The sequence below is a fragment of the Bubalus kerabau genome, chromosome 15, assembly GCF_029407905.1.
Source record: "Bubalus kerabau isolate K-KA32 ecotype Philippines breed swamp buffalo chromosome 15, PCC_UOA_SB_1v2, whole genome shotgun sequence".
NCBI lineage: Eukaryota > Metazoa > Chordata > Mammalia > Artiodactyla > Bovidae > Bubalus > Bubalus kerabau.
In genome coordinates, this window is record NC_073638.1 from 51,127,010 (window position 1) to 51,149,329 (window position 22,320).

General features: G+C 41.1%; 1 protein-coding gene and 1 pseudogene across 1 annotated transcript; both read right to left on the reverse strand.

Moving 5' to 3' along the window:
- Nucleotides 1–1,745: 1,745 nt before the first annotated feature.
- Nucleotides 1,746–2,789, reverse strand: LOC129628397 (olfactory receptor 52I2-like). The gene has a single exon (XM_055547827.1). It carries the CDS (start codon nucleotides 2,718–2,720, stop codon nucleotides 1,746–1,748), a length of 975 nt encoding a protein of 324 aa, XP_055403802.1. The 5' UTR covers nucleotides 2,721–2,789.
- Nucleotides 2,790–7,110: 4,321 nt separating this feature from the next.
- LOC129627842 (olfactory receptor 52I1-like) lies at nucleotides 7,111–8,193 on the reverse strand (annotated as a pseudogene).
- Nucleotides 8,194–22,320: the final 14,127 nt, after the last annotated feature.

A 22,320-nucleotide genomic window follows, 5' to 3' on the forward strand; every position in this document is an offset into this window, starting at 1 on the left:
ATATTAAGAAGAGGTGGCAAGAATACACAAAAGAACTATACAAAAAAAAAAAAATCTTCATGACCCAGATAATCAAGACTCTATGATCACTCACCTAGAGCCAGACATCCTGGAATGTGAAGTCAAATGGACCTTAGGAAGCATCACTACAAACAAAGCTAGTGAAGGTGATGGAATTCCAGTTGAGTTATTTCAAATCCTGAAAGATGATGCTGTGGAAGTGCTGAACTCAATATGCCAGCAAATTTGGAAAACTCAGCAGTGGCCACAGGACTGGAAATGATAAGTTTTCATTCCAATCCCAAAGAAAGGCAATGCCAAAGAAAGCTCAAACTACTACACAATTGTACTCATCTCACACACTAGTAAAGTAATGCTTAAAATTCTTCAAGCCAGGCTTCAGCAGCCATGAACTTCCAGATGTTCAAGCTGGATTTAGAAAAGGCAGAGGAACTAGAGATCAAATTGCCAACATCCATTAGATCATCAAAAAAGCAAGAGAAAAACATAGATTTCTGCTTTATTGACTATGTCAAAGCCTTTGACTGTGTGGATCACAACAAACTGTGGGAAATTCTTAAAGAGATGGGAATATCAGACCACCTTGCATGCCTCTTAAGATATCTGTATGCAGGTCAGGAAGCAACAGTTAGAACTGGACATGAAACAGAAGACTGGTTCCAAATTGGGAAAGAAGTACGTCAAGGCTGTATATTGTCACCTTGCTTTTTTAACTTATATGCAGAGTACATCATGAGAAACACTAGGCCAGATGAAGCACAAGCTAGAATCAAGATTGCTGGGAGAAATATCCATAACCTCAGATATGCAGATGATATCACCTTTATGGCAGAAAGCGACAAAGAACTAAAGAACCTCTTGATGAAAGTGAGAGAGGAGAGTGAAAAAGTGGCTTAAAGCTCAACATTCAGAAAATTAAGATTATGGCATCTGGTCACATCACTTCATGGCAAATAGATGGGGAAACAGTGGAAACAGTGACTGACTTTTTTGGCGGGGCGGGGGGGGGGGGGGGCTCCAAAATCACTGCAAATGGTCACTGCAGCCATGAAATAAAAAGACGCTTACTCGTTGGAAGAAACATTATGGCCAACCTATACAGCATATTAAAAAGCAGAAACATTACTTTGCCAACAAAGGTCCATCTAGTCAAAGCTATGGTTTTTCCAGTAGTCATGTACGGATGTGAGAGTTGGACTATAAAGAAAGCTGAGCACAGAAGAATTGATGCTTTTGAACTGTGAAGTTGGAGAACACTCTTGACAGTCCCTTGGACTGTAAGGAGATCCAACCAGTCCACCCTAAAGGAAATTAGTTGAATATTTATTGGAAGGACTGAAGTTGAAGCTGAAACTCCAATACTTTGACCACCTAATGTGAAGAACTGACTCATTTGAAAAGACCCTAATGCTGGGAAGGATTGAGGGCAAGAGGAGAAGGGGACGACAGAGAATGAGATGGTTGGATGGCATCACTGACTCTATGGACATGAGTTTGAGCAGGCTCCAGGAGCTGGGGATGGACAGAGAGGCCTGGCATGCTGCAGTCCATGGGGTTGCAAAGAGCTGGACAGAACTGAGCAACCGTACTGAACTGAACTGAGGCAAAGATATCCTTATAGCTTTCTCTTAGAACTTGTATAGTGCCAGGTGAACTAGACCATCCAGGTGAACTAAAGCATCTTTGGATTGGCTAAAATGCTCAAAGTCTGAAGAGATTTGTATTCATGAACCCAAGCTGGAGTGTTTAAAGAGGCAGTGCATCAGCAAGCTTGATGTTCGATTTCGTATTTGCTTTGTCCTCAGGCCATAGATGATGGGGTTTAAGGTAGGTGGGATGATCAGATACAAGTCAGCTAATAGCACTTGGGTGCACAAAGGCACTATGTCCTCCCCCAGCCAGGCCACATAGATGGATGCCATCCCAGGTAGGTAGTACAGAGCCATAACCCCCACATGGGAGCCACACGTACTTAATGCTTTTAACTGAGCATTCTTTGAGGAGAGGCTGAATACTGCCTGGAGAATCAGGATATAGGAGGCAGCAATAAAGGCCACATCAGAACCCACAATAATGGAGGTACCAATCAAACTGTAGAGACTACTGGACCTGGGGTCAGCACAAGCCAACTTGGCCACAGCTATGTGCTCACAGTAGGAATGGAGAACCACGTTGGAGCTACAGAAGGGCAGATGACTCACCATCCAGCTCAGTGGAGTCATGAATACGGTCGCTCTGATGGTGATGGTCACACTTATTCCCAGCATCACTCGAGGTGTGAGAATTCTCTTATAGTGTAGGGGCTTACAGATGGCCACATAGCGGTCAAAAGCCATGGCCAGCAGCAGCCCCGTCTCCACAGCTGTGGCTGCATGGACAAAATACATCTGAGTGAAACAAGCGTTAAAGCTGATGGAGTTGTCTCCTGAGGAGAAGATGCTCACCATCTTGGGCACCACTGAGGAGGCCATAACCATGTCTACAGCAGCCAGAACACACAGGAAGTAGTACATGGGCTCCTGTAGAGTGGAATCCATCCAGATGACCATCACTATGAGGGTGTTTGCCAACAGGGCTGTGGTATACATGATGCTCAGTGAGATAGCCAGCCAAAGATGTGAAGACTGCAAACCTGGGATACCCACCAGGATGAAGGTGGCAGGGACTTCCGTTGTATGGTTGTAGGGTGACCCCAGCATCACAGATGAGACTGCTTTCCTGTTAATGTATAAAATTAGGTAAGAAAAGGATACAATCCTGTAAGATGTGTTCCCAGCTCAGGTGTTAAAAGGGACTGATGTTATTCTCAACTCAGTGGGCCACAGGTTTAAGGAACTGACATGTGACAAAGTTTTCCTGCTCCACCTTCCATCATTCTCAGTATTCTTTGCCTTATGAATTTCTATCACTATTCAAAGATCTTGAGTTACATCCCTTGGGAAGTCTTCTCTACTTTCTGCCCCATCTCATGACAAAACTAAATTAGGTAGCTTCAGAGCTTTTATGGGCTCTCATCTGTGCTTACCTCTGAGGGACCTAAACTGATCATTCCAGTATCATACATGTGACTATTGTATTCAATCATGTGTATCTTGTTCATGGCCTTATAAATTATACCAAGTGTGTGACCCAGATGTGTTGTGCACAAGTCCAGTAAGAGAGGATACGTGTGCTCATTATAGCAAAAAGTTGAATGAAAGAAAAATCAGAGGAAAGAATGTTTCTTTTATTTCTGTATGCTCCGTTCCTAATATATAATCATTGTTGAATGAAACAATGAACTTCCTAGATTTAACATGTAATGTTTTTTATCTTCTCCTTCCTGAAACTCTCACTACCCTAATACTACATCTCTCAGAGCCTCAGGCTAGTGGGTCATGACACTGATTGTGTGACCACTGAACTTTACAGTACTCACATAAAGCCCAAGAACTCTTTCCCAGGTGTCCAGGCAACCTTAAATAAAGAGTGTGTATTTGTCAAGCCTCCAGACTAGCCAGTGATTAGTTATCACCTCCTGTCCCTCCCTTCAGTCAGGGGCTAAAAGGCTAAGAACTTTCTAGATCCTTGGACATTGTCTTCACTTGATCATTCTTGGATTTCTCATCATTTCTGCCTCCTCCCTAAAAAAGTTGAATAGGTAAGATTGATGGAGAACTGACTTCAGAATCCCATCAATGGCAGTAGCCAAGCACTAGACGAACACTTACCTGGTTCTCAGTGCTAATCAGGAAACACACATTTGTCCCTTCCAGGTACCCCCTGGAGAGCCTACCACTAATTGACTCTACAGCCAGGTACCAACAGAAACCTTGATGAGAGTTCTAAGAAGTTTTCTAAAAAAGCCAAACTTATGGGATATGATTGAAAACCATGGTCTTTATTGAAACAAAACAAACCAACAAAAAAACCCTAAACATAAGAAATGCCTTATAATGGAATAGACTGAATAAAGTAATGAGTTCTGTTTTATAGTCAGAGAACCTAACTGCATATAACCACTGGGTGAGACATCTTCAGTGGTAGAGCATGAGAAGATAAAGGAAAGCTTTTAAAAGTAGAACAATAGTATAGAGTGAAAAGAAAATTATTCAGGGTACTCTTAAGACTGCTATGTGTTTCCTGGATGCCATAAAGCCAAGATTGAGCATCTTTCCTTAAAGAGTTGAAGAGAATCTGAGGAATAAGAATGGCTCTTCCTGCTATTTAACTCTGATCCAGGATCTTCCTCTCTGGATGCCCCTGTATAAATCGACCTTTCTTCTGAGAGAAGTCTCATCTAGTGCCTGCCCATCCCTCCTCTCTAGCCTTGGCAAGTTGTCACAGGTCATACCTTTCATTTCTGTGAGGTTTTAGTTCCCTCATTCCTTTTTCTTCTTGCTTAGCAGTGCTAGAGATTTACATGTCTTAATAGTCTGGTCCATTGGCAGAACATTTGGTTTAGTGGGTCTGTTTATAAGTATTACTATCTTACTCTTCAGTCTGCTGCTACTGAAAAAGAATTTGTTTAGACCAACAATTACCTCCATCTGTGACATGTTGCCAATCCAGTGTTTTCAGTCTTTATTTTACTTGACCTATCCAGAACATTTAACACCGTTTCCTGCGTCTTTATTTTTTGGCTAACTTTTGATTGAAATGTAGCATCCATATGGTAAAATAGACTGTCTAAGTTTTATCTGTGAGAACATGAACACACCCTCATGACCACTACCAAGATCAAGAAATACAATTGCTTCCTGGTTCTTGAGGTGCATTCTTCTTCAGAAAGCCCTGGCCAAGCTCTCCTAAAACATTTCCAGACCACAGTCTGCCTCTGCCTTCAAACCTGCAGGGACATTCACTTGAAGAGCTGGAGAGCCAATACTAAAAAATTGTAAAGTAATTAACCTCCAATTAAAATAAATAAATTTATACTAAAAAAATTTAAGAATAAAAGGAAGAAAGTTTAGAAAAAAAAGAAAAGCTTAGACAAGACACTTAATAAGAAAATCATAGGATATGTCAGGATATCTTATTTCTATTTAAAGGATGGGAAATACTCAATTTAAATGAAAATTGTCTTAAAGGTAAAAGTAGTAATCCATAATTCAGTGAAATGGAGCCTTTGTGTTCATGATAAATCAATGTCTCCCCACTATGACCAAAAGCACATGCTCCCAATCAGTCCTACTGCTCAGTTTCTATTCTCTCAACACTCCCTAGTCCCTGAAAACCCTCTCTCCTTCATTCCAAGGTTAAACTTACCCCTTCCTCTCTCAGCTTTGAACCAAAATAAGCATGTATATCCTGTTCCTTTTATCTCCCCAGTTGTCCCATAATTTCCAGAATGTGATCTTGGTATCAGCAGTACTCATGAGACCTGGCCAGCCCTTTGCAGTGGAGTTGCTTATATCCTCCTTTCTAGGGTGACGCTGGCTTTGAGACTTCATCAAGCCCAACACCCAGTCCCCAGGTTAGTTACTCACATCCCTGGAGTTGTCTCTATTTGACTTCCTCTGGCAGGCCACGTTTCTTTCACTCAAAAGAAGGGGGATTTATACAGGAGGAGCAACACACGATCAAATATGAACAACATGGAGGCACGATGAGGAGTGTTGTCACTTTCAGAGCCCTCCCATTGGGAGCCCTCTTTCCCTTCAGATTCTCTATCACCCTGCTTTTCCCCTGGACACCCCAGCTTCCCTTGACCTCTGCCCAGCAGACAAACACTATAACTCCTCCAGAGACTGATTTTTCCCTGTTCTCTGGCCCAAGGGAGCTTTCCAGATTGCAGGGAGAGACAGGTGCTTAGTGGAAGAGACTTTGTTTCATGTCCTCAGAGGATAACTAATAAGCAATATAACATATATTCTGAAAAGAAAATGAGGCCCAAAATAAGTTTATCTGATTTTTAGAGATTGATTCCTACTTGTTTGATTTTCAGAAATAGAATACATTCTAAGCAAGTAAATAATAGCAATATCAGGGAAATCTATGGCTGCTAGGTGGTTGAGCATCAGATCTCTTTGGAACAGTTACTTTGTACATGCTTATCTACACAGGAATATAATATCAACAGTACCTATGACTACCCCTTAAAATTATGAAATTAGAAATTATTGTGTATAGTTTAAAGTATGCACAGTATGTATGTAAGGTATTGTTTTATATGCTCATTTTGAAATGTAATCTTCCATGTACTTTATAGTTAGCATTGTTTCCCCATCAGTACAAAGGGGATATTAAGACACAGATACAGTAACTTGCCATCAACACTTATTTGGAAATTATATTTTATTAAGATTTTCAAATACACAAGATTCAAATATATGTATCTCTTACATATGAAATCCCTTTCTTTTTAACATATACTGACTATAAAAATTAAGACTTTCTGAAAAGAGAAAATAAAAGCAAACTCACATTGCCTTAGCTTCCATTGTTACAAACAAAAAGTTGGTGATAAGTACACCATTCCAACTTCCTGAACAATACTAGGTACATAGGAAACAGAGGTATATCTTATAGTACTGAATAGCAGGGATATACTTGTTTGTTTTAAATGAACTGGAACCAAAGAACCAATTTTTGAACAGACTTCACTTTCCAAGTACATGTGTTAGAAAATGGCCATCATCAGTGATTCCAAGTTTACATCTCCTCAGATAAACTGGAATCCATTTTGACTGGAGACAGACTCTGTTCCAGGTATGAGCACACGATCCAAGTTGAGTGGATTCATCAATGGCCCAGAGGTCAGTGTATTATATGTTAACAGTTGCTTCCATATAATTATATCAGGAGAACAGTTGTGAGAAAATAAGTCAGACATTGCAGACCCAACACTTGGTTTCTTCTGCAGAGGTCTGGTAGGATATTAAATTGGAAATGTAGGTCAGAATCTAAGGAAAGAAAAATCCCAAATCTATATTCTCTGCCAGGACTTATCTCTGATTCAAATACTAGTTTATTCAAACCATTATATTCATCAGAAAATAAATCATTTCATGGACATCCTTGCTAGAGATTGAATAGTTAGGTAAAGTTAAACTTTACAGCTTCTTTACTTAGACCTTGTATGGCATCAGGTGAACCAAACTGTCCAGGTTAGCTAGGCCATCTTTGAAGTTGTCTGGTTTGCTCAAGGGCCTGAATTCCTGAACCCAAGTTGGACTGGTTAAAGAGGCAGTGAATCAGCAGGCCCCATGTTCGCTTCCGTATTTGCTTTGTCCTTAGGCCATAGATGATGGGGTTCAAAGATGGTGGGATGATCAGATACAAGTCAGCTAATAGCACTTGGGTGCACAAAGGCACTATGTCCTCCCCCAGCCAGGCCACATAGATGGATGCCATCCCAGGTAGGTAGTACAGAGCCATAACCCCCACATGGGAACCACACGTACTTAATGCTTTTAACTGAGCATTCTTTGAGGAGAGACTGAATACTGCCTGGAGAATCAGGATATAGGAGGCAGCAATAAACACCACATCAGAACCCACAATAATGGAGGAAACAATCAGGCTATAAAGACTACTGGGCCTGGAGTCGGCACAAGCCAACTTGGCCACAGCTACATGCTCACAGTAGGAATGGAGAACCACGTTGGAGCCACAGAAGGGCAGATGACTCACCATCCAGCTCAGTGGAGTCATTGATATAATAGCTCTGATGGTGATGGCCACAGTCATTTCCAGCATCACTCGAGGTGTGAGAATTCTCTTATAGTGTAGGGGCTTACAGATGGCCACATAGCGGTCAAAAGCCATGGCCAGCAGCAGTCCCGTCTCCATAGCTGTGGCTGCATGGACAAAATACATCTGAGTGAAACAAGCGTTAAAGCTGATGGAGTTGTCTCCTGAGGAGAAGATGCTCACCATCTTGGGCACCACTGAGGAGGCCATAACCATGTCCACGGCAGCCAGAACACACAGGAAGCAGTACATGGGCTCCTGTAGAGTGGAATCCATCCAGATGACAGTCACTATGAAGGTGTTTCCTAACAGGGCTGTGGTATACATGATGCTCAGTGAGATAGCCAGCCAAAATGTGAAGACTGCAAACCTGGGATACCCACCAGGATGAAGGTGGCAGGGACTTCCGTTGTATGATTGTAGGGTGACCCCAGCATCACAGATGAGACTGCTTTCCTGTTAATGTATAAAATTAGGTAAGAAAAGGATACAATCCTATAAGACGTGTTCCCAGCTCTGGTGTTAAAAGGGCCTGATGTTATTCTCAGCTCAGTGGGCCACAGGTTTAAGGAACTGACATGTGACAAAGTTTTCCTGCTCCGCCTTTCATCATTCTCAGTATTCTTTGCCTTACTAATTTCTATCACTCTTCAAAGATCTTGAGTTACATACTTTGGGAAGTCTTCTCTACTTCCTGACCCATCCCATGCCAAACCTAAATTACATAGAAGGACTTATCCATGCTGACTTCAAAGGGACCTAAATTGACCTTTTAAGTACTCTACCTGTGATTTTCTTATATTCAGTCATGTATGTTTTGTTCATGGCCTTATCCCTTATGCCAAGAGTGTGACCCACAGCTGTTGTGTACAGGTCCATTAAAAGAAGATATATGTACTCATTATAGCAAACAGTTGAATGAATGGATGGATGAAACAGAAACAAAAGAAAGGTTTTTTGTTTTACTTTTTTATGTTCAGTTCCTAATATTTAATAATTGTTGTGTGAAACTTTTTGAGATTGAACATGTAACATTTTATATCTTTTCCTTCCTCAACCTCTCAATGCCCTAATATTGCATCTCTCAAGACATTAAGCTAGTGGTTTACCACACCAATTGTGTGAGTATGTTGACTTTACAATAGTCATTTATAGGCCTGAACTCTTTCCTGGGTTTCCAGGCAATCTCATATGAAGAGTGCTTATTTGCTAACCCTGAACACTAGCCAACTGTTATTATTCACCTCCTATCCCTCCCCTCAGTCAGGGGCATATAGGCTAAGAACTTTCCATATCCCTGGACACTGTCTTCACTTGTTGTTGTTCAGTCGCTCAGTCATGTCCTGCTGTTTGCAACCCCATGGACTGCAGCATGCCAGGCCTCCTTGTCCGTCACCAACTCCCAAAGCTTGCTCAAACTCATGTCTATCGAGTCAATGATGGCATCCAACCATCTTGTCCTCTGTCATCTCCTTCTTCTCCTGCTTTCTATCTTTCCCAGCATCGGGATCTTTTCTAACAAGTCAGCTCTTCACATCAGGTAGCCAAAGTATTGGAGCTTCAACTTCAGCATCAGTCCTTCCAATGAATATTCAGGGTTGATTTCCTTTAGGATTGACTGGTTTGACATCCTTGCAGTCCAAGAGACTCTCAAGAGTCTTCTCCAGAACCACAGTTTGAAAGCATCAATTCTTCGGTGCTCAGCTTTCTTTATGGTCCAACTCTCACATCCATACATGACTATTGGAAGAACCATAGCTTTGACTAGATGGATCTTTGTTGGCAAAGTAATTTCTCTGCTTTTTAATATGCTATCTAGGTTTGTCATAGCTTTTCTTCCAAGGAGTATGTGTCTTTTAATTTCATGGCTGCAGTCACCATCTGCAGTGATTTTGGATTCTTGACCCTTCTTGGATTTCTCATCAGACTGGCTTCTCCCTAAAGATTTGAGTAGGTAAGATTGATGGAGTACTGGTTTCAGAATCCAATCAGCTACTGTACCATTTTCTTTTTAGCCAAGCACTAAACAAGCATTGGGCTTCCCTCGTGGGTTAAACAGTAAAGAATCCACCTGCAATGTAGGAGACCCAGGTTTGATCCCTGGGTCAGGAAGATCCCTAGAGAAGGGGTAAATCTCACAGACAGAAGAACCTGGCAGGTTACAGTACATGGGGTCACAAAGGGTCAGACACAACGGAGCGACTAAAATTATATTTCATTAGACAATCATTTACCTGGTTCTCAAGTCTAACCAGGTAACACGTAAATATATGTTACCCTTCCATTTTTCCCCTAGAGTGCCTACCACTAACTGATTCCACACTGAGGTGCCAACAGCAGCCTTGATGAGAGACCTCTGAAGTTTCTTAAAAAGCCACATTTCTGGGATGTGATTGCAAATTGTGGTCTTTGTTTAAACAGACAAACAAACTAAAACCCTGAACATAAGAAATGCCTTATAATGAAACAGAATGATGTAGTGAGCTGTGTTTCATGATCAGAGAGCCTTGCTGTGTCTAGCCACTGGGTGAAACATCTTCAGTGATAGATCATGAGAGGAGAAGGGAAAGCTTTTTGAAGTAGAAAAATAATGCAAAGTTTTAAAAAAAAAAGTTTTTCAGGATATCCTTAAGATTGCTGTGTGTTTCCTGGATGCCACAAACTCAAGGTTGAGCATCATTCCTCAAAGAATCAAAAGAGAGTTTGAGGAACCAGAATTCTTCCTCTCTTAACTCACCTCCAGTCCCATCACTTCATGGGAAATAGATGGGGAAACAGTGGAAACAGTGTCAGACTTTATTTTGGGGGGCTCCAAAATCACTGCAGATGGTGACTGCAGCCATGAAATTAAAAGACGCTTACTCCTTGGAAGGAAAGTTATGACCAACCTAGATAGCATATTCAAAAGCAGAGACATTACTTTGCCAACAAACGTTCGTCTAGTCAAGGCTATGGATTTTCCTGTGGTCATGCATGAATGTGAGAGCTGGACTGTGAAGAAGGCTGAGCACTGAAGAATTGATGCTTTTGAACTATGGTGTTGGAGAAGACTCTTGAGAGTCCCTTGGACTGCAAGGAGATCCAACCAGTTCATTCTGAAGGAGATCAGCCCTGGGATTTCTTTGGAAGGAATGATGCTAAAACTGAAACTCAAGTACTTTGGCGACCTCATGCAAAGAGTTGACTCATTGGAAAAGACTCTGATGCTGGGAGGGATTGGGGGCAGGAGGAGAAGGGGACAACAGAGGATGAGATGGCTGGATGGCATCACTGACTCAATGGACGTGAGTCTGGGTGAACTCCAGGAGTTGGTGATGGACAGGGAGGCCTGACTGCTGCGATTCATGGGGTCGCAAAGAGTCGGACACGACTGAGCAACTGAACTGAACTAACTCACCTCTCATCCAAGGTCTTCCTCTCTGCATCTCTGCTCTGTATAAATCTTCCTTTCTTCTATGGGCAGTCTGAGCTAGTGTTTGCCCATCTTTCAAATTATAGTCATACCTTTCATTCTTTTTTTATTTTTTTAATTTTATTTTATTTTTAAACTTTACAATATTATATTAGTTTTGCCAAACATCGAAATGAATCTGCCACAGGTATACCCGTGCTCCCCATCCCGAACCCTCCTCCCTCCCCATACCCTCCCTCTGGGTCGTCCCAGTGCACCAGCCCCAAGCATCCAGTATCGTGCATCGAACCTGGACTGGCGACTCGTTTCATACATGATATTATACATGTTTCAATGCCATTCTCCCAAATCTCCCCACCCTCTCCCTCTCCCACAGAGTCCATAAGACTGATCTATACATCAGTGTCTCTTTTGCTGTCTCGTACACAGGGTTATTGTTACCATCTTTCTAAATTACATATATATGTGTTAGTATACTGTATTGGTGTTTTTCTTTCTGGCTTACTTCACTCTGTATAATAGGTTCCAGTTTCATCCACCTCATTAGAACTGATTCAAATGTATTCTTTTTAATGGCTGAATAATATTCCATTGTGTATATGTACCACAGCTTTCTTATCCATTCATCTGCTGATGGGCATCTAGGTTGCTTCCATGTCCTGGCTATTATAAACAGTGCTGCGATGAACATTGGGGTACATGTGTCTCTTTCCCTTCTGGTTTCCTCAGTGTGTATGCCCAGGAGTGGGATTGCTGGGTCATAAGGCAGTTCTATTCCCAGTTTTTTAAGGAATCTCCACACTGTTCTCCATAGTGGCTGTACTAGTTTGCATTCCCACCAACAGTGTAAGAGGGTTCCCTTTTCTCCACACCCTCTCCAGCATTTATTGCTTGTAGACTTTTAGATCGCAGCCATCTGACTGGCGTGAAATGGTACCTCATAGTGGTTTTCATTTGCATTTCTCTGATAATGAGTGATGTTGAGCATCTTTTCATGTGTTTGTTAGCCATCTGTATGTCTTCTTTGGAAAAATGTCTATTTAGTTCTTTGGCCCATTTTTTGATTGGGTCATTTATTTTTCCAGAGTTGAGCTGTAGGAGTTGCTTGTATACATTTCATTCTTTTGAGAGATTTATCTCCCCCTCATTCCTTTTCTTGATTAGCACTGCTACATGTTTACATACCTTATTAGTCCTTTCAAGTGACAGGATAATTGATTTGGTTGGTCTTTTTTTTACTCTTCAATCTACTGCTACTGAAATTTTTCTTGCTAAGCTCAGCAATCATCTCCATCAATGACATGTTGGCAATCCAGTGTTTTCTTTTCAGTCTTTATTTTATTTGACCTATCCAAACACTTAACATTACTGCTTGGTCTCTAATATTGGTTAACTTTTTTAAGTATGATATACATGGTCTTCCCAGGTGGCACAGTGGTAAAGAATCTGCCTGCCAATGCAGGAGATGCAAGAGATGTGGGTTCAATCCCTGGGTTGGGAAGATCCTCTGGAGTAGGAAATGACAACTCACTCCAGTATTCTTGCCCGGAAAATTCTCATGGACAGAGGAGCCCGGTGGGTTATAGTGCATGGGGTCTGAAAGAGTCAGGCACAACTGAGCTACTTACTGAGCACACAGCATGTGATATGCATACTGTAAAATGCACAGAAGATGTGTAGTTGATAAAGTTTTATAAGGTCAGCACATAAACATATCCTCATGACCACTACCCAGATCAATATACAGACACAATTTCTTTCTGGTTGTTGAAGTGCACTGTTCTTCAGAAAGGTCTAGCCAATTTCCAGCCCAGAACCTATCTCTGCCTTCAACATTGCAGAGACATTCACAGGAAGATCTGGAAAGTCAATTACTAGAGAAAAACTAAAACAAGTCACTTAACTAAATCATAGGGTATATGAAGATTTTTTTATTCCTGTTTAAAGGATGGGAAGTAATTCAAATTAAAATTGTCTTAAAGGTAAAAGCATGTTTCTGTAGTGGCTCAGTGATAAGGAATCTACCCGCCAATGCAGGAGTGGAGTCTTTGATCCATCCCTGGTCCAAGAAGATCCCCAGGAGAAGGAAATGGCAATCCATTACACTATTCTTGCCTGGGAAATCCCATGCACAGAGGAGCTGGGCAGGTTAGAGTCCATGGGGTTGCAAAGAGTCAGACAGGACTTAGTGACTGAACAACATCTAAAGGTAAAAGTAGTAATGCATAATTCGGTTGAATGGAACCTTTGTGTTTATGATAAACAATGCCTCCCCTCTATGACCAAAAGCACGTGCTCCCAATCAGCCCTACTGCTCAGTTTCTATTCTCTCAAACCCCCCTAGTCCCTGAAAACCCTCTCTCTATCACCTCAAGGTTAGACTTACCCCTTCCTCTCTCAGCTTTGAACCAAAGTAGTCATGTATTCCTGTTCTTTTTCCTTCCCTAATGGTCCCATCACTTCCAGATGTGATCTTGGTATGAGCAGTACCCACTAGACCTGGCCAGCCCTTTTTAGTTGGGTTGAGGGCTCATGGTCTTCTCTGGTTGCTCAGAGAGTAAAGAATCCGCCTACAATGCAGGAGATCTGAGTTCTATTCCTGTGTCAAGAAGATCCCCTGAAGAAGGAAATGGCAACCCATTCCAATATTATTGCCTAGAGAATCTCGTGGACAGAGGAACCTGGAGAGCTACAGTACATGGGTTTGCAAAGAGTCAAAAACAACTGAGTGACTAACACACTGAAGGCTCATATCCTTTCTAGGGTCACCCTGGCTTTGAGACTTTGTCAAGCCCAACACCCAGTCCCCAGGTTAGTTACTCACATCCCTGGAGTTTTCTCTATTTGACTTCCTATGGTGGTCCATATTTCTTTCACTCAAAAGAAGGGGGATTTATACAGGAGCCATCAGAAGGAGCAACACAAGATCAAATATGAACAACACAGAGGCATAGTGAGGAGTGCTGTCTCTTTCAAAGACCTCCCATTAGAGGCCCTCTTCCCCGTTTAGATTCTCTATCATCCTTCTTTTCCCCTGGACACCCCAGTTTCCCTTGGCCTCTGCCCAGAAGCCAAACACTATAATTCCTCCAGATACAGACTTTTGTCTGTGCTCTGGTCTCTAGAGTGTTCCAGATTTAAGAGAGAGACAGATGCCTAATGGTTAAAGAGTCTTCATTTCTTCAAATCCTCAGAGGATACTTAAGGGGTTAGAATAGAGAGTGCATGTTAAAAGGAAAACAAAAGGCCCAAGATTAGTTAGATTTGTGAAACTCTGTTATATTCCAAGCACCCTGCTAAACATTTTTCAAAAATCTCTTTCAATTTTCACAACCCTCTGAACTTAACTACCATTATTACATCTATATTTTATAGATGAAATGAGGGTGTATAGGTTACAAAAGTAGTAAACCAGAGTCATGATTCAAATTCTAGCACTCATTATTTATTTTGCTTTTTGAAGAACTCTTCACACCGATAGCATACTTAATATCTCAAAGTCCACTTCTCTGTTCAGTTCCTGCATTCTGCCTGGGGACTCATGTTGGGCTTCACTGTTTAAATACTTCTCCTAGCAGTGTGGTATAAAGTCCTATTTGAACAGGGAATGAAAATAGAGTATAAGGGAGGCCAAGGAAGATAGGCTTTTCAAACTGGGGGAAGGGTATGCATTTCAGCACAAAGATATGAAAAGACAAACTATTTTCCAAATAGAAAATAAGGTAACAATAACCCTGTGTACGACACAGCAAAAGAGACACTGATGTATAGAACAGTCTTATGGACTCTGTGGGAGAGGGAGAGGGTGGGAAGATTTGGGAGAACGGCATTGAATCATGTAAAATATCATGTATGAAACGAGTTGCCAGTCCAGGTTTGATGCACGATACGGGATGCTTGGGGCTGGTGCACTGGGACGACCCAGAGGGATGGTATGGGCAGGGAGGTGGGAGGAGGGTTCAGGATGGGGAACACATGTATACCTGTGGCGGATTCATTTTGATATTTGGCAAAACTAATACAATTATGTAAAGTTTAAAAATAAAATAAAATTTAAAAAAAAGAAAAGAAAAGAAAATAAGCAGAGAAGGTAGAATGCAGGGTACTTGAAAGAGAATGCAGGTAATGAGGCTAGATGGGGGTGTGGGCCATATGTTAGCAGTCCTGACTTCTGCATGGGCATCACCAGGAATAAAGCTGAGATAAAGAAACCAACAGGTGCAAGATTTAAAAGTTTGTTTTTTGTTTTTTGTTTTTCCCAATTGCAGAAGATACAAAGATACATAAGCTTCCCAGATGGCTCAGTGGTAAATAATCCAACTGCCAAGCAGGAGATGCCATAGATGCTGGTTCCATCCCTGGGTTGGGAAGATCCCCTAGAGAAGGAAATGGCAACCCACTCCAGTATTCTTGCCTGGGAAATCACATGGACAGTGGAGCCTGGTGAGCTACAGGCCATGGCATCCCAAAGAGTTGGACATGACTTAGCAATAAAACAGCAACAGCAGCAGCACACACACATATATGGAAATATGAAAAATCAAGACACAATACAGTGTGTTCCCAGCTCCCCAAGTCCTCAGCAGAGATACAGTTGTTACTTAGTGAATGGTGAGAGGCATTCTGCTGCCTTCTGCAGGGAGGGGCATGGGAGCACTGCATGCCTTCCTCAGCCAGTGCATTTCTAATGACCAGGGAGTACTTTAGATTCAATTTGCTAGGCTTAGCATCTTTGAGAAAGTCCAGTCTTCAAGCTTACATGAAAACTAGTCCCCCAAACTGCTATACTGTGTTGCCCCAAATAGACGTGGAGGCATTCAGAAATAGACCAAAGATCTATCTTTAAGAACATGCCATCCAAGTTTATTGTTGTTATTCAGTCACTAAGTTATGTCTGACTCCTTGTGACCCTGTGGACTGCAGCATGCCAGGCTTCCCTGTTCTTCACTATCTCCCAATATGCTTAGTCATTCAGTCCTGTCAATACTCTGCAACCCCATGGACTGTAGACCTCCAGGCTCCTCTGTCCATAGAATTCTCCAGGTGAGAATACTGGAGTGGGTTGCCATGCCCTCCTCCAGGGGATCTTCCCAACCCAGGGATCGAACCCAGGTCTCCTGCATTGCAGGCAGGAGCCAGCTGAGCCATATGAGCCATCAAGGGAAACCTCGAGTTTGCCCAAATTCATGTCCATTGTTGGTGATGCGGCAGAAGATGAGATGTTTAGATTGCCATCCAAGTTTATTTACTTGTTATTTACATTAATTGATACAAAACCTCAGTCACCAAAACCCCTGGTCCCAATATTATGGGGATTTCTCAGAAGGCAGTTTGTAGTAGGTATCAGGTACCTACCAATATTCATACCCATTTTTAATCCCCTCTCTTGAGCCTGTGCTTATGATAAGTTGCTTCAGTCATGTCTGACTCTTTGTGATGCCATGGACTGTAGCTCACCAGGCTCCACTGTCCATGGGATTTCCCAGGCAAGAATACTGGAGTGGGTTGCCATTCCCTTTTCCAGGGGATCTTCCCTACATAGGGATAGAACCCCTGTCTCCTGTGGCTCCTACATTGCAGATAGACTCTTCACTGCTGAGCCACCAGGGAAGCCCTGAGTCTGGATTCAACCAAATAATTCACTTCTAATGAGTAGAAAGCTTCAAAAATGGTGGAATTTAACTTTGAAGGTTAGATTACCAATAGACTGTGGCTTCCAACTTGCTCATTCTGTTTTGCTATCTTTCTCACCCTTTCTGAGATTTTGAGGTAAGCCAGTCATGTTATTAGTGGCCCTGTGGAGAGATCCATATGGCAAGGAAATTGTATCTCTGAGTGAGCCTGGAAGTGGATCTTCTGAGGCTTGTCACCAGCCATGTAAGTGAGCTTGGAAGCAAATCCTCCTCTAAATGAATCTTCAGATGACTACAGTTCTGGCCAACACCTTCATCATAACCTGTAAGACAATCGGAACTAGAGGCACCTAGTTAAGCCATCTCCCAATTCCTGACTACCTTCTTGCCCTCACCCCACCGACAATCAGAAACTGTGAGATAATAAGTGTTGTCTAAGTTGCTAAATTTGGGCTTATTTGTTACACAGGGAAGATAACTAATACAGTAATAACCACATATCTATAGTTTCACATTTACTACAAGAGGAAAGAGTTAATGCCACCACCATGGCCATTTTTGCTATTGAAAGTGAAAAAGTGAAAGTGTTATTTGGTCAGTCATGTCCTGACTTTTTGAGACCCCTTGGACTATACCTCTGTTCATGGATTCTCCGGGCAAGGATGCTGGAGTGAGTTGCCATTCCATTCTCAAGGGGATCTTCCTAACCCAGGGATCAAACCTGAGTCTCTTGAATTGCAGGTAGATTCTTTACTGTCTGAGTTGCCAGGGAAGCCCTTTTATTTTTTTTTTCCACTACTGGGGGAAGTTAATTGATCATGACCATCCCACACCTCTGGATCCCCAAATTGCATGGTAATGTTTGAGGAAGGAGACTCTTCCTTCTGTGAATGATCTGATAATGCTGTTCCACTAAAAACTGAGAGGCAGATCTCAAGGTTGTGTTGTTTGTGACATGGTTATGTCAGAGTTCACTTACAAACCTACATGCCTGGGACCATATATACATCCAGAAGAATGGACAGGGGACCGATGCAATTAACAGCTTTTAGGCTGTCTATATAAATTACCTCTCATATTCAGCATACCTGCCTTCTATTCCTCTTGGGAGATATTATGTTTAGATGATTTTCAGTGGCACTCTGCAGGCAACAGACTACTTTTGTAATATTTGACCTTTCGAATTCTCGACTCAGGATCTCCTTCTGAGCAGACACAATCTAAGGCAATATATACTCCTGCCTTATTTCTGATCTTGATGGTAGTTGTTTACTCTTTCTCCCTTAAGTAAGATGCTGGCTTTAGGAATGAAGTACACATATCAATTACCATCAGTTCTTATTTGAGTGCTTTATGGACAGTTGGTGGCAAGAGCCTTTATACTGTCCCTGGAAAGAAATGTGTTATTTTTTTCCTTTGATTTCTTAATTTGGTAATTTAAATTGAAGGATTTCACATAACTGAACCACATTTCCATGCATTGGATAATCCCATTTGGTCATGGTGGATTACTTTCATAATGCAGTTTGATTCTATTTGCTGATATTTTAATTAATATTTTTGTAATCAATATTTATAAGGAAGTTCATCTCTAGTTTTCTTTCCCTTTTCTACACAGTCTTTCTCAGATTCAGCCACAAATGTAACATTTTCTATGTAGGGAAAACTGGATATTTTTCTATTTCTGAAAATTTCTCTTTTGTTTTTTGACTCTCCTATGAAATCATCTGAACCTATTAATTATTTCTTTCCAGAGAGTAGTTCTTTGCTTTATTTCTTCAGTGCAATTTTGATCAAAAGTATTTCATTGTATTGTACTGTATTGTATTGCTATCAGTTTCACCCAGGTTTTCCAACTTATTTGCATAAAATAGTACAATCTCAAATCATTTTATTTTATCAGTTTTACTGGTTACTTCCTCTTGGTCTTTCTTTTTTAACTCTTTTTTTAATTAAGTATAGTTGAAGTGAAAAGCAAAAGAGAAAAGGAAAGATATAAGCTTCTGAATGCAGAGTTCCAAAGAATAGCAAGGGGAGATAAGGAAAGCCTTCCTCAGCGACCAAGGCAAAGAAATAGAGGAAAACAACAGAATGGGAAAGACAAGAAATCTCTTCTAGTCTAAGAAATCTCTTCTATCTCTAAGAAAATTAGAGATACCAAGGGAGCATTTCATGCAAAGATGGGCACAATAAAGGACAGAAATGGTATGGACCTACAGAAGCAGAAGATATTAAGAAGAGGTGTCAAGAATACACAGAACTGTACAAAAAAGAGCTTCACGACCCAGATAATCATGATGGTGTGATCACTGACCTAGAGCCAGATATCCTGGAATGTGAAGTCAAGTGGGCCTTAGAAAGCATCACTACGAACAAAGCTAGTGGAGGTGATGGAATTCCAGTTGAGCTATTTCAAATCCTGAAAGATGATGCTGTGAAAGTGCTGCACTCAATATGCCAGCAAATTTGGAAAACTCAGCAGTGGCCACAGGACTGGAAATGATAAGTTTTCATTCCAACCCCAAAGAAAGGCAATGCCAAAAAATGCTCAAACTACCGCACAATTGCACTCATCTCACATGCTACTAAAGTCATGCTCAAAATTCTCCAAGCCAGTCTTCAGCAATATGTGAACCGCAAACTTCCAGATGTTCAAGCTGTTTTTAGAAAAGGCAGAGGAACCAGAGATCAAATTGCCAACATCCGCTGGATCATCGAAAAGGCAAGAGAGTTCCAAAAAAACACCCATTTCTGCTTTATTGACTATGCCAAAGCCTTTGACTGTGAGGATCACAATAAACTGTGGAAAATTCTGAAAGACATGGGAATACCAGACCACCTGACCTGCCTCTTGAGAAACCTATATGCAGGTCAGGAAGCAACAGTTAGAACTGGACATGGAACAACAGACTGGTTCCAAACAGGAAAAGGAGTATGTCAAGGCTGTATATTGTCACCCTGCTTATTTAACTTCTATACAGAGTACATCATGAGAAATGCTGGGCTGGAAGAAGCACAAGCTGGAATGAAGATTGCCGGGAGAAATATCAATAACCTCAGATATGCAGATGACACCACCCTTATGGCAGAGAGTGAAGAGGAACTCAAAAGCCTCTTGATGAAAGTGAAAGAGGAGAATGAAAAAGTTGGCTTAAAGCTCAACATTCAGAAAACTAAAATTATGGCATCTGGTCCCACCACTTCATGGGAAATGGATGGGGAAACAGTGGTAACAGTGTCAGACTTTATTTTTTGGGGCTCCAAAATCACTTCAGATGGTGATTGCATCCATGAAATTAAAAGACGCCTACTCCTTGGAAGGAAAGTTATGACCCACCTAGATAGCATATTCAAAAGCAGAGACATTACTTTGCCAACAATGGTCCATCTAGTCAAGGCTATGGTTTTTCCAGTGGTCATGTATGGATGTGAGAGTTGAATGGTGAAGAAAGCTGAGTGCCGAAGAATTGATGCTTTTGAACTGTGGTGTTGGAGAAGACTCTTGAGAGTCCCTTGGACTGCAAGGAGATCCAACCTGTCCATCCTAAAGGAGATCAGTCCTGAGTGTTTATTGGAAGGACTGATGCTAAAGCTGAAACTCCAGTACTTTGGCCACCTCATGCGAAGAGCTGATTCATTGGAAAAGACCCTGATCCTGGGAGGGATTTGGGGCATAAGGAGAAGGGGACAACAGAGGATGAGATGGCTGGATGGCATCACCGACTCGATGGACATGAGTTTGAGTGAACTCCTGGAGTTGAAGTGATGGACAGGGAGGCCTGGCGTGCTGCAATTCATGGGGTCGCAGAGTCAGGCACGACTGAGTGACTGAACTGAACTGATAGTTGATTTACAATGTTGTGTTAGTTCCAAGTGTGTAGCAAAGTGTTTCAGTTATGTGTATATTTATATTCTTCTTTAGATTCTTTTCCACTCTAGACTTTTACAAGACATTGAATATACTTCCTTGTACTATACAGTAGGTCCTCATTTTTCCTCTGTTTTATATATATTAGTATGTATCTGTTAATCCCAAACTCCTAATTTATCCTTCACTACCTCTGTCCCCTTTGGTAACCATAAGTTTGTTTTCTGTCTGTGAATCTGTTTCTGTTTTGTAAATTAATTCATTTGTATCTTATTTTAGATTCTACATGTAAGTGACATCATATGGTAGTTGTCTTTCTCTTTCTGATTTGTTTGACTTAGTACAATAATCTCTGGGTCTACCCATGTTGCTATAATGGCATCATTTCATTCTTTTTATGACAATAATATCCCATTGTGTGTATATATATATCACATTTTCTTTATCTAGTCACCTATCAATGGATATTTAGGGTGCTTCCATGTCTTAGTTATTGTCAATAGTGCTGCTATGAACATTGCATGTATCTTTTTGAATTAGAGTTTTCTACAGTTATGTGCCCAGGAGAAAGATCATATGGTAACTCTATTTTTAGCTTTTTTAAAGGGAAGTCCTTGATGTTCTCTGTAGTGGCTGCGCCAATTTATGTTCCTACCAACAGTATAGGAGGGTTCTGTCTTCTCCACACCCTTTCCAACATTTGTTATTTGTAGACTTTTTAATAATGGCCATTCTGACCATATGAGGTGGTACCTCACTGTAGTTTTTTTCTTTCTCTAAAGACATTTTATTATTATAACAGAATTCAGTCACTCAGTCAACAAATATTTATTGAATGTCTTCAATATGACAGATCCTTTGGTCTAGGGCCATGGTGACTGAATGGTGACTGAAACAGATATAATCTGTCTCAGATTATATTTCAGTATCTTTCAAACTGCAATTATACTGTTCTAGTTTGTCACTCAAGGTTGACAGAATACTAGATTTCTCCTAAAAATGTGATTATTGATTTTAAATCGTTAGTTTGGGGCTTGAGGGTGGGTGTCAAATTTTTGACAATGGAGCTAATCAATAAACATGGTTATTTAGGTTAAAATACTCAGAGCTTTAACCACTTAGCTAGCTAGACAGATCTAGGTGAAGTAGTTAAGACAACTGTAGCTATCATATTATTGGAAATATCTAAGAAGGGAAATTATTCTATTTCCTAATTATAATAAAACAGGGTATTCAGCACTTAACATATACTAGGTATTGTGCTAAGCATACATTTGACATGTATTATTTTATTTAATTTTCTTTGTAATCCTATGAGGTTAGTACTATTATTATCCCCATGTTGGAGATGTGGAAACTAAGATTCAGGAAGGTCAAACAAACTGACCAGGATCATGGAGCTATTAAGTGGTGGAACCAGGATTTGGATCCAAATCTGCTTGGTTCTAGAGCCCAAGTTCTTAAATTTTATATTAACTGCAATTCTATTGGCTATAATATAGACAACAAATATAGTATTAAGAGAAAGTATAATTGTTTTGTCAGACAGTCTAGTAAACAGGAAGTAGCCAGTTCAGCGGAGAAGGCAATGGCACCCCACTCCAGTACTCTTGCCTGGAAAATCCCATGGATGGAGGAGCCTGGTAGGCTGTAGTCCATGGGGTCGCTAAGAGTCGGACACGACTGAGCAACTTCCCCTTCACTTTTCACTT